Source organism: Indicator indicator, chromosome Z (genome assembly GCF_027791375.1).
Source record: "Indicator indicator isolate 239-I01 chromosome Z, UM_Iind_1.1, whole genome shotgun sequence".
Taxonomy (NCBI): Eukaryota; Metazoa; Chordata; class Aves; order Piciformes; family Indicatoridae; genus Indicator; species Indicator indicator.
Genome location: NC_072053.1, coordinates 72001625 through 72014956, shown reverse-complemented (window position 1 = coordinate 72014956; position 13332 = coordinate 72001625). Strand labels below are relative to the sequence as shown.

Below are 13332 nucleotides of genomic sequence, written 5' to 3'. Positions count from 1 at the left end.
TCCAGAAGCATATGCACAGCTGACTAAACTGGGAATTTCTGCTGTTAGTTTGCACCTGTTTCCCTACCCTAACTGAGTACATCCCAAACTTACTGGACAGTATAAACCAAGCTCCTAACTTCCCCAATAAAGGCGTGGAAGCAAATAAGGGTACGTAACGCTCAGCAGGTAGTACACTGGCAACAGTACTCAGAACAAGGCTCTCTTCTGTGCACTGTACCTTTAAAGGTGCATGGTGTGTCACCGTCACCCAGGCGGTTCTGGCAGCAGAGAGCCGGCAGAGCTCTTACCCTGGAGCCTTCCCTCTCTTCTTTTAAGTGGGAGCCCAAAAACACAGGTCTCAACAATAACCAAGATATTAAGTGCTGAGGCTGAACCAAAGCTCCCAAACGGTTATGAGCTCAATCTGTTACTTCCTCAGGAAGAGCAATCGCAAGCTGACTCACTGCTCTGCCCTCTCGGGAAGCAGCTTCCTCCTGCTGTTGAGTGTAGTGCAGACTAGTCACGATCACTGATGTCCTCTGCAATAGGCAGCCAGCTGCACTGGGCTTCTCACTTCTAGGAAATTTTCTCGTGTTGAGCTGTATTCGAACGCATAAACAAGCAAACCTCAAAGGGGTGATTAATAGTAGGTGTATTTCGTGCTCAGTGCCAAAATGCCACACATCCAGTGCAAGGGGTTGTTTCTGTGCACATTCAACAATATTTCTCATGATTTTTGTATACTGTTTACCTGTCCTGCCTTCCCTTACCTACTTCCAGAATAACTTTTTATAGTTCCCAGTGCATACCATAATGTGCCCATACAGTCAGAAGAATGCCACCATGCCAGTGAATCTATTGGCAAAGTAATACCAGTGTGTTTTAAAAGCAGTGTCCCTTTGACTCCCTCTATGCGCAAGCATTGTTCAGTTTCAACGTCTGCGAATTTAATCACTTGTGGTATGGAATCTATGAAGGGAGAGATTAGTCTATTTTACTGCAGTACAAGGCTCCCTCCGGTGCCCAAACTGTGAATTGCAGCTATAGTGCTTGCCGCAACGCAATTTCTCCGTTCAAGCGGTAACTGCACCGAAGAAAACCATAGGCAAGGCGATGCATCTCTGTCCCTCATACTTCTAAAGGAGTGATTGGTACAGATTACTTGAGGCCAGAAATGCTAGTATCTTCTAGTTTGGAAGTCTTCAATTTGCTCTTCCTTCGGTAACCATCACCTGTCTTTACTGTAGAGAGTAAGGCAGTAATAGACAAAGGCAACAACCTGCAGCAAACAAAATTTTCTTTCTACTACTTCTAGAAATAATCCAAACTTTATAAACTGTACAAGAAAGGTTAATAGTGAATTATGGTTTATCTGTGCAGAGGGAGTATGTAGATGATTTGCCCAACAAAATAAGCTAGTCAGCTGCTCTGAACTCTGGGCACTTATTACACCATCCTCTGTTCCCTGAGGAACTCCTACATTTAAGACAGACAAGGAAAAGCAGCAGGGAGTTTTTACGGCTCCCAGAGGTTCAGGCTTATAGTGTTCTCAGTCAGTAAGGAGAGTGAGCAAGTAAGAAGGAATAGCCTCTGTCCTACAGTTCAGATAAAGTTTGTTTGGTGTGCAACACTGGAAAATCCTAGCTCAATACACTGCTGAGCTGCAGAGCTGTGACCCTGTGATTACATTCTGAATGATAACGTCTCACACTATGCCATGCCGGCAATTTTGTAATGAATAGACCCCTATGACCTTCTTAACCCGCTGGCTAGTTCTCTCATCCCAAAGGCAGGCTTATTTACTCAGTGTGCAACAGCAAATAACAAATACAGAAAGGAGGTGCTTTACTTACCTCAGAATTGCACAAGGCCAGGAGCTAGGTGGTATTACACAGACATACCTCTACCTATTTACAAAGATTCATACATTTATGCAAGCCTCATTAACATACTCCTCCTGCCCATACATATCTATAGTTATTATGATTCGTGATTGGTTTGCAGCTCCTTCACCTTCATTTAAAGCAATAGCACCTACAAAATTAGTAGCATATGCTCTGGGAGGGGTGGTCTTGTAGGTAAGGGGCTTCTCAGCTCAAGGGGGTGTGTGTGTTTTAGTATTATAATTGATGGGACTGAAATTTTGTGTTTACAAATGAAGATGCTGCTAGATGAAACTTGAGATAACAAAGAGAGGACCAGGCTAAGAATCTTGGCAATTTGGCCAAAGGGTAAAGCCTAATTTTAACGAACATGGTATGTAAGATGCAGAGAGGTGTACATGTAAGGGAGGCAGACCAGGAAGTCTGTACATTCCAAGTACCTCAGCCAGTGGGGAAAGGAAGAGGGTCATTTATGAATTTAGATAAAAGGATACTGCATTCTCCAGCAATTTGAGAGACCCCACAGAGATCTGCCCTGTGGACTCTCCCTTTATTCAAATAAAGTTTTATAGGACGCCTCTGTTTCCTTTGTGAACATTAACCTCTAGGGGTGAATTTTTTCCTTATATAATGATATATAATAAGTTAAGTTAGGAACATAAGTTGCAAAACTTTAAAGTCATCATAGTTTGCTGATAAAAGTTTCTTGCATTGACAAGTTCTTCTTTCTTTAGGTCTTGATGCTGTTGGTGTCTTACAGCCTCTTTTTACTTTTATGGGAATTTCAGCACAAGCCAGCCATCATCAATCTTTTAGCTCCTCTTCAAGTCCACAGTCCGTAGCAGGGCATGCATTCTGTATACAAAGTGACCAGCTTAACACCACAAAACCTCAAACAGTGTCACTGTAACCTAGGCATTTATTCAAACAGATTCACTTACATAACCTTTTCATAAAATACTATCCTCTCTGCTGCTCTTTCCTCCTCAAGCTGTTCCTCTGCTTTACTGTGAGGTCACTCCCATATTCTTCAAGAACTGCTCCAGCATTCTTGAATGGGATGCCACCCAGAGGGACCTGGATAGGCCAGGGAGGTAGGCTGAGGAGAATCTCATGAGGTTCACTAACACAAAGTGTAAGGTCCTGCACCCAGGCCTAGATATGAAAATAGGCTGGGGAATGATAAAATTGAGAGCAGCCCTGCAGAAAAGGAATTTGGGGTGCTGGTAAATGAGAAGCTGGACACGAGCCAACAGTGTGTGCTTGCAGCCCAGAAGACAAGTCACATCCTAGGCTGCACCAAAAGACGTGTGGGCAGCAGATTGAAAGAAATCTACTCTATTCTCTTCTAGTCAGACCTCACCTGGAGTACTGTGTCCAGCTGTGGATTCCTCAACACAGGAAGGACATGGACCTAATGGAGGAGGTCCATAGGAGGGCCATGAAAATTATCAGGAGGCTGGAACACCTCTCCTGTGAGGACAGGCTGTGGAAGCTGTGGTTGTTCAGCCTGTAGAAGGCTCTGGGCAGACCTGATAGCAGCCTTCCAGTACTTGAAGGAGGCCTACAAGAAGGCTGGAGAGGCATTGTTTACAAGGCCTGTAGTGGTAAGACAAAGGACAATGGCTTCAAACTAGAGAAGAGTAGATTTAGATTGGATGTGAGGAACAGGTTCTTTTCTATGAGGGTGGTGGAACACTGGAACAGATTGCCCAGTGAGGTCGCCGAGGCCCCATCCCTGAAGATACTTAAGATCAGGCTCAACAAGACTCTGGGCAGCCTGATTTAGTGGAGAATGTCCACCCACAGGCGGGTTTGGACTAGATGACCTTTGGAGGTTGCTTGCAATCCAAACCACTCTATGATTTTGTGATCTCCACAAAACGGTAGTCTTTCAGGAACAGACTCCTCCAATATGGATTACCTGGGGGTCACAGGTCCAGCCAGAAAGCCTACTCCACTGTTAACCTTCATGGGCTGCAGAGGAACAACCTGCATCACCATCATCTCCACCATGGGCTGTAGGGGAATCTGCTCCAGTACCTGGAACACCTTTCTTGATACCTCCAGAGTTATTTCTCTTTTCTCGCTGACAACTTCAACACGGTGGGTTTTTTTTACCCTTTCCTATTGCTTTGCAGAGGTACCACCATCTTGGCTGCTGGGCTCAGCTGTGTCCTGCAGCAGGTCTGCTGGAACTGGCTGGAACCTGCTGTGACTGGCACAGCGTGGCTCTGGCCTCTCCTGAGGACCCTGCAAGTCCCCTGCCTGCAGCCGGACAGACACTCAGTACAGCTTGTCACACACGGAGAGGCAAAATCGGAGGGGGACGGTGGGGGAGACGGTGTTATTTCACATTTTTTGAGAACTCCTACGACCAGGAAAGAAACAGCTGAAAACAGTGATTTGCATTAGGAAATACATCTTAAAAATTACGCAACACAGGATTAATGTAAAATAAGTAAGAGCTTAAGTTTAAAGAGGTGTGATGTCTACACTCAGGCAGCCAGGTCTTGAAATCCACTCTACGGAGTTGCGGCCTGTTTAGACCCTTGTGAATACGTCTGCCTGCCCCGAGGAAGGACAGACACGATCGCCTGTCTAAACCCCTCTACTCCACAAACAGCTTGCGGACTGCAGCCCGCACGCCCTGACCTGCTCCGGCCTCCGGAGCCGCACTCCCCGCCCGCAGGCGGGCCTACGTATCACAGCGACGGCGGTGGCGCATGCGCGGCTCCGCGTCTTGCTCCGCCCCTACCGCGCTACCGTGTTGTCTTCAGTCGTGCCAGCGGAGGGTGAGCTGTTTGGCAGCGTACTGGCAGCGTCCAGCGGCATGGCAGCAGGCTTGAGGTTTGACGGGCGAGTGGTGCTGGTGACCGGCGCTGGAGGAGGTGAGCAGCACTGTTCCGGGCTAGGGTGCGGTGTGACAGGGCTTTCGTCCCCGCGGGAGGCGTCTGGGTCCGTGGCGGAGCTTTCCGCGGAAGGTGGAGCGAGGCGGACAGCCCACAGTCGCCGCTGTCCTGACGGGTGTCTCCGTGCCCTCAGGTGGTAGCCGCGGACAGCTGTGAAGGCTTCACTCGTTAAAAGCGTTTTTTCCCCTCAGAAGAGAGAGGGGCGGCGGCGGCGGGAAGGAGGCACGGTGTGCCAGTTGGCCGCGGCGGGGGAGGCCGGGCCCACCGGTGGCCCTGTCAGGTGCCGGCCCTGACCCGTCGGGGGTGCCGCGTCGGTGCCAAGGCTGTACAGGGGTTACCGCCGCGTTGCTTGCAGCCCTTTGGAGCTACTGCAGTTTGATCTGAGTCCCGCTACCGAGGAAAACGAGCAAGTTAGTACTGCTTCCGAATGCGTTCTTTCTGTTCTTCAAATACAAGGGCAGAGTAACGCTGCTTTACATCAGTCAGTAAGAGATGTCATACTCCCCATACTGTTTTGGTGTCCTGACTGCCTTGGATCCAGTCATCGGCACTTGTAACCTGCAGTGTCTGGCATGGTGTTGTTCCATCAGGGGTTTGACATGTACCAGCATTGGTGCAAAAAGCAGCCTCTGACCTGCTGCTGCCTTCCCTGACCTCCTGGGAGGCAGCCTGAAGGCGCAGGGAAAAGGGCAGCAGTACGGGGGGCAGAGATTTTCCACAGCAGAGGTGGCCCTGTGCTGTTGGTAGGCTGCGGGCCTGGCCTCTCCAGGGTGGTGGTTTTGCAGTGGAATTCTTGGGTTTGGCCAGAATTGTTCTTGTATTTGCTGTTGTGGCTTGGGGTTGGGTGAAGTTTGAGTGTGTCTTTCTTTTTTCTTCTGAATGTATGCTTTGACTTCTGGCTGCTCTGGTAGTTCCAGCAAAGATAAGAGCTATTAGTATGGACAAGGGAGGGAGACAAAGTTTGTAGTTGTGATGAGCTGCTGAAGGAGCTTGTTCTGCTATCCTCAGAGAAGGTTTTGCATTCCCACAGTGAGCTTTTACCTTTTTTTTTTTTTTCTCCTGTGGAGCTGCACCACCAGGTGAGTAGTTTTGGAGGCCTGGATTATGTGAGGTTGAAAAGGCCCAAGAATGTGAGATTTTTTGTGGAAAGCACTGAACAGTCCACTCAAATCACCTGGATGTGACAAGCCTGAAAATAACAGTCTAGATCTTTGTATGGTGCTTCTCAGTTTTTACCATACCTGTATGTTCCTCTTTGTACGAGATGACTTTAAGTGGCATCAAAACAAAAGACACTTTGGCAATAACAAAGCTTCTAAAACACATTTCATGGAGCAAAAATTGCTCATTGTAAGTGTGAGTAGAGTGACCCTTGTACTTCTTATATAAGGCCATTTGAAAATGGTTTGTTAATAGATAAAACTGCCCTTGGAAGTTCTGTTTCACAATAGTTTTGATAACATTGATTATGTGTACAGGCAAGGTACAGGCAAGGCCTATTAAGTTCAGATTAGTTCTTGTTTTACAGCACTGTAGTTACAGTTTACTTCTAATAGCATTGTCAGCATTGATTTTTTTTCTTTTTTTAATTGGATGCTGGTGCACAGATTAAAGCTGGGAATTTATCTAAAACATTTTAATCACTAACTTGTTTTAAAGCAAGACATGTTTTCAGATCCACAGGCATCTAAAAATGCATCAGTTTTTCACTTTGGGCCAATCTCTTGTGAAGTATGGTTCCTGCCTGTCTTGTCGCATTGTCACTGTTCATGCAGTTCAAGATAGTTTCTAACTATCTAAAAAGGCAAGCAACATCACTAATTTTAATAACTTTTGACTGGCACAGTAGATAATATCTCTATAAATCATTTGTTGCAACAATTAACTAATGTGTAACACAGAGTATAAGCCGGAGTAATGGTGCTATAGTCTTGCTTTTGTATGTAAGGCAAAAATGGCAGTCTTCTGTTATGATAGATGAAGTATGGATGAATCTTGTTAATTGTGGTATTAAATGATTCTTTTGTATCCAAATACATGGAGGGGTTTTGTCAGTGTATCTTCAGTTACAGTTAAATTTTCAGTTTCTTCTTCAAGTTAGTCTTAAAGACTAACTTACTTTGACTGTAATTAATTAACTTGAAGCATCCCCTCCTCCTTCAAGTTTGCATCAAAACTTTAAACCTTGTGCCTTACAAATGTATTTTTCTGTCACAAGCACAAACTCAGCAACAGACAGCTTTCTCTGATGGTTCTCTTAAGTGCAATACAAAAGAGTAAGCATGGTTTGTTTGCTTTTTCTTGTCTTGACTAGAGGTTTTGTCAACAATTTGTCTGTTTGCTGACAAGTTTTGAACCTTTTAACTTGTGGGGGAAATAGTTACTTTGAACCTTTGAGGTGTCTGAAGATTTGGTGCATTTTTCTTGATGCAATTAATTTTTATGCAGCATTTTCTCTGAATTGTGATCTGGGAAACAAAATAACTTCCTTTTTTACTTTTTTTCCTTTTTATTTTTTCCAACTAGGCTTGGGGAGAGCATATGCTCTGGCTTTTGCTGAAAGAGGCGCTTCAGTAGTTGGTAAGTTTTTTGTTAACTAACCTGATCTAGACAATAACCTTTGGCTTTCCACGTAGCTCACATTTTACATTCTAGGTCCTTCTAGACAGTAACCTTTGTTATTTATTGGTTTTCTATCTTATCTTTTGCTATTTAAATTTTGTTTCTAAGCTTCGTTTTCTCATGAAATAAGGTCTCCAAATGTGCCCAAGTGATTATCTTTTCTGGAAAACCAATTTGAATCAGATAATTTCCTGGACTGGACTTTCTTCCACGTATACCAATCTTTATCATGAATTATGGCCAGAGAGGGTGTTGTCTTGTGTGGATACTGTTCAGAAACTTTTAATGTGACCCTTTGAAAATGAGAATATGTTATTGCCTATTACCTTCTCCTAGGAAAAGAGTTACTGGAATGTAATGCCCAGAAAAATGCTGAAAGTGCCCTGCATTGTTTCTTTTTGCAATATATTGCAGAGAAGAGCCATCTGATTTCAAAGACAATGCCAAATAGCTCTCAGTAAAGTGTTTCTGCTAGTTTCGTAGTCATGTGGTTGAACCTTCTTCAAGGAAGAAGTGCAAAAAGCTGTATCACAAGCTGTTTCTGAAGGCTAAGTTGTGTTCTTGAGCATGTTTTGGCAGTTGGCTATACCATTTTACTGTGTAGAAATTATTTTGCACAGGTGGTGTTGGTGAGTTCCAGATTAAATGCATAAACAGGTTGTGGGCAAGAGCTTGCTCACTTACTCTTAGTATCTTTCTAATGAAAATCCCAATTGCACTTTACAAATGTAATAAAATTGTTTGGGTTTACTTTATGGATTAAATATGAAAGTGTTACATGGAGACAACTTAAAAATAAATCTAGGTTGTGGTTTGGGTTTTTTTTTTTTTTTCCGGTAGTTGCCCCTTTGATACTTACTTACTAAGAACATGAATACTTCATTTCAAGTTCTCATTTAACAAAAAATAAATTACTAAAGCAGCCCAAATATTTAGTTGTACTGACTCTGTGCAGCTAGAGTTACGACTTTCCAGAATGATTGGAAAGAATACATACTGTATTGCCTGATCACAGCTAATGCACCTTTCTTTTATTGCATGGCTTTGTTATACAACAGCTGAGTCAGTATGGGAAACTCATTTCCCTTTGGAAACCACTTCATCTCTTTCTAGTAATGCTGTGCAATTACCTCTGCATGCTTGTATTTAATTTTCTTGCTTTTGTTATTTTCTGTTTCTGACTTCAAAGATTTGAGAAATTCCTTGTGTAAAGATTTTTTGTAACAAAAGCAGGTATGAAACTTTTATCTCTTTAAAACAAATTCTCTTAAGATATGGAAATGAAGATTCATTGTAAGAATAGTGATCAAGTACTCTAGCTGGAGGAGTAGCAGTGGGTCCCAACATGATGTTCCACATCTCTCTCTGTTTATAATCTTCTATTGAGCAAGTTGCTGTTGGTGTGGCTAGACTGGCATTTGTGACCCACAGGGAACTCTCCCTTTTCTTACAACTTTTGCTACCACCTTTGGTGGTTTTTTTTGTTGTGGTTTTGTTTGTTTTGTTTTATGCTTCATCTCTTAAATGCTTTTCATCAAAAATAGTTGACAGCAGAAAGAAGCTAATGCTTTGTTCTTGTCTTACAACCTCTGTATATCCAGACCCTACTGTTTCTTCAGTTTCCCTGCGAGCTCTTCTGTGTAGCTGTTTTAGTTTGTTTGTTTACTAGTCCTGATTTGTATGATCTTATATTTTTTGCTTGCATTGTGGGATGGCACTTAAGTGCATGAGTGGAGTTCTTTTGAAAACTAAACCGAAAGGTACATTTTGCTGTACACCTTAATTGTTTGGTTTGTGTCAGATGACAGCAAGAAATGATCTGTTTTTTTAAAAATAACCAAATGTACTGTAGATGTCAGGTCCTCAGCACCAACTGCTTCACTCTACAGATTTGTTTCTCCTTGCTGATAATGTACTTATAGCCTTAGAGGAATTCTTTTTTACAGTTCATACTATAACTATACTCTGTCATATCTGCAGTCTCTGGCTTGCTTCTGCTGGATGTTCTTAACAGCAAATTACATGATGTAAAGCTTGATTTTAAAATTTATTTGTTGTTTTGTGTTGGTTTTCATTACTTTATCACATTTGTGGAGTATTTTATAATTTTCAAAATCTAGAATAACTCTTGTGCGCTTGCTTTTGCTTCAACTCAGTGTTTGCACTGAGCCTGAAATGGTTTGCTGCTTCTGGAAGTTTTGTCCAAATATTTAGTTAAGCTTTTGTCAGCAAATTTCAATTGAAGTGAAGGATAATCATATATAAGCATGTCTTCAGTAGAGAATTGTAATGTCTTAACAAGACTAACAATGCTTTTGTATAAATGTTTACCATAAAGTCGTCCACTCATCTTTCCCAGGACATATGAGAAATCCTGGTGCTGTTCCTGACTTGCTCTTCTTTTGTATGTGTTAAAGACCTTTGATGTTGCAGACAGAGCACTTTGACCCTGTTGCCTATTGTAACACTTGGAAATTTTCCCTAATGCCTCATCTGTATTGTGCTAGCTGCATGTTCAACCTGTTAGATACTGATCTATTTAGCTTGGAGATTTTATTTGATTTCTCTTAAGTGGTGCACACATACTTGAATACAGGATTCTAGAAAAGACTTTTTTGATCCGTGTAATAACAAACATTTTTCTCATGTGTTCTGCAAGCTATGTTCTTCTTTACACGGAGATTTAAACAAAAAAAGAAGAGGCCCAGTATGGGTTTAATTCCTTTTGTGATGATACAGCGGATTTAGTTACAGGACCAGCAACAATATCTTGCATACGTTGCGAATTTCTCTGTCTGGCTTCTTGAGGACTTAAAAACGTTAGAAGGCACAAAGGTAGAGTTCACCAAAGCAAAAGGCTGCTTATCAAACTACCAATGTCACGTGTAAATCCACAGTCATTTCTCATTTCCTTACCATTTCACTTTGTAGCAGTTTAAACATACTTCATACTATTACTAGGTTTTAATTCTTTGTCCAAATATGATGGATAAATTGATTTTTTTTTAATTGTTTTGTTTGAGAGTGCTTTTGTTCCTCTGAATTCTGTGAAACTGTGGACCATGCAAATGCAACAGTGTAGCACTTTGTGGTGATATTACAGAGCAGCCATAGATAATGATTCGTGCCTGGAAACAAAGCAGCTCTCTGTATCAGGTGGCCCTCTTACTCCACAGGAGCTGTTTCTGACACTTCAGAGAAGGCTCTTCTGTCTTTCGTCAGAAGGCTTAAACTTCACTATAGTGAAGTTTACTACTAATGTTTCAGCTATTGTATTAAACAGAAATAGTCTTGCCATCTGGTTTACAATTCATGCAGCAGATGTGTAGCAGTTTGGCAGGAGACCAGAGTTAATTGCATATGTTTGGTATGTAATCTTGATCTTAACCTCTGAATTACAATAACACAATTGGAGAGGTAGGCTAGAAAGAGGAAGCAAGTTGAATATATGGTGGAGGTAAGAAACATGATTCTGTTTCATATGGTGTGTATATGTGTATATATATATATATATATGAAAAGATGTGTGTTATGCTACTTCTAAAACTAAAAAAGCCCAGTGTGACCTACTGTTCTCTAATCATCTGAGATCCTCAGTGGTATCCAAACACAGCAGATTTTAATACACCTTATAACTTCCAGTGTGATAATGAGACAAGGGGAGGCCATGAAGTCTAAATGTTAACAATGAAAAAATCATTTCTTTGTGATGCACAGTGAATGATCTGGGAGGTGATTTCAAGGGGTTTGGCAAGAGCTCCTCAGCTGCTGACAAAGTTGTCAACGAAATCAGAGCAAAAGGAGGGAAAGCAGTACCCAATTATGGTATGTTATTTTTCCAGGTTAGTATAATGCTTTACCTATAAGGAATAGTGCACCTGTTGAATGAAAAGTTGACAGTGCTTAGTAAAGGACTGCAGCTAGCTTACCAATACCATATGAATTAAATAGGTGTAGTGTAGAGTAGGGAGACAGAGATACTAAAAGCAAGCACATAATTTTTTTTTAATTAATAATATCTAGTAATACCTGTTTCTTTCATATGATTTCTTAATATTGAAATAGTAAGAAATGGCCCATCTGCAGTTCTCAGAGGCAAAATGGAAATGGATTCTTACTTGTTTTTCTTCATGATGTTTTGTGTTGTGTTTTTTTTTTTTTTTCAGTGGCAAACATTGTGCCATTTGGATTTACTGTGTGGGATTTACTGTAGTGCACACGCAAATAGTGGCTGGATTTGAATTATTGTATATTGGGGTTGCATGCAATTTATTTTTCTTATCTTCATGGAATTATTTGTTTGTATTCTGGAAGTGCAGTGTATCCAGTTAATTTAGCTTGAAAAATAATACTTTTTTTTCTCTCTACAGATTCAGTGGAAGATGGTGAAAAGCTTGTGAAGACAGCCCTTGAGGCTTTTGGGAGGATAGGTACATTTGCTTAATTCTTGCTTTAATTTGTTTTTAAGTGCAGAGCCATTATAAATGGTGCAACTGAGAGCAAGTATATGAATTACAGTCACAACAGTAGAACTCATCAGACCTTGATGCCCTTAGTCAGTGAAAGCTAAATTAAGGGCTTTTCACTGTGTTTTTCGTACTTTATGGCAGAGGCTATATATATGATTCTTGTTTTCTTGCCCTTCAAAATTTTAATATTTAAGTAATGGTTAATGATTCTTATCTCAAAGCACGCAATTCATCAAGTGTTACAACTAGCTGAATAAAATTAAGGTAAATGATACTGCTGAAAAGTCGGAGATGCCCTATCTTGTTTTGGAAGCTTTGTGCCTGTGTGAAGATCAAAATTCTTAAACTAAAAAAAAAAAAGCTTTAGGTATTTTATCTAATGAGTAACTTCCCTCTTTACCATATGATTACCGCTGTTGAATTGTAAAGTTTTGTGATTTTTAACTCGGGGTTGAGTAGCTGTAAGTACATGTGAACAAAGCCTACAGGAACCAGACTAAATATTTGATGGAAAATTATGATGATCCAGGTTGCTTTAATGACTGTGACTCTGTGATTCTTCTAGTTATGATTTGGACTTTCTGCAACAAAGATGGTGGCACAAACTGCATAATCAGAAGCACTCTGAAATTCAGAGCAACCTGCCAAACTGTAGGGTGGCTGCATTCTGCAGATACTGTGTTTCTAGATCATGACCACTTCTCAGCTATACCTCATTTATCATACTTTGTTCTGTTGGCAGGCTGAGACTTGCCTGTACTGAAGTATTTTGTCTTAACTATTGTTCAATGGTAGGGTTCCACTATTCAGGACAAGAAGCTATAGAATAGCAGTATGATTTACAGTGTTCTTGTCTATATATGGTTTTAGAAGTGGGGAAAAAAGTAGAAACAAGCTTGTATTTTATCGATTCATTCCCTTAGTGTATTTTTTTTTCCTTTCAGATATTGTTATAAACAATGCTGGGTGAGTAAATCTGGAGGTTTGATTGTGGGCTGTCACTTTTGTGTAAACAGCTTTCCATCTTTGTTTTAATTTGTTTTATTCTGTTCTAATGATACGTTTTAGGATCCTAAGAGACCGTTCGTTTGTTCGGATAAGCGATGAAGACTGGGGTGAGTTGATAAACTTTAAAATGTACTTTCTGTATGAAGGGTAATGGGCACATCTCTCCTATTGGAAGGAAGAAGAGAAAGTGGGAAAGGCTGTCTGTGCCAGATCAGGGAATTACCTTTTGCCATGAAAGTTTAGTGGTAATCTCCTTGCATTCAGCTGCCTTGATTTCCACTTGCAAAACAGATCTGTGCTGCAATTCATGGTAGGTGTTCCAATGGGGAAGAAAGGCTCTAGCTACCACTCTGGGTTGTCTGAGTGGAATATAAAAAAGTCACATGAAATGTATGCAATAGTTTTTGCAAGCAGAACCCATTCCTAGTGCCAGCAGTCACTGGGTGAATACTAAAC

The 13332-nt window shown here is 41.4% G+C and overlaps 1 protein-coding gene across 1 annotated transcript in view; it reads left to right on the top strand.

Annotated features, from left to right (window-relative positions):
- Positions 1–4698: 4698 nt before the first annotated feature.
- Positions 4699–13332, top strand: part of HSD17B4 (hydroxysteroid 17-beta dehydrogenase 4) — a 65353-nt gene continuing 56719 nt past the window's right edge. Inside the window, exons 1-6 of the mRNA XM_054397228.1 lie at positions 4699–4756; positions 7304–7357; positions 11117–11224; positions 11770–11829; positions 12813–12834; positions 12937–12983. Coding sequence (XP_054253203.1) covers positions 4699–4756; positions 7304–7357; positions 11117–11224; positions 11770–11829; positions 12813–12834; positions 12937–12983 — 349 coding nt within the window. The remainder of the gene's footprint in view (positions 4757–7303; positions 7358–11116; positions 11225–11769; positions 11830–12812; positions 12835–12936; positions 12984–13332) is intronic.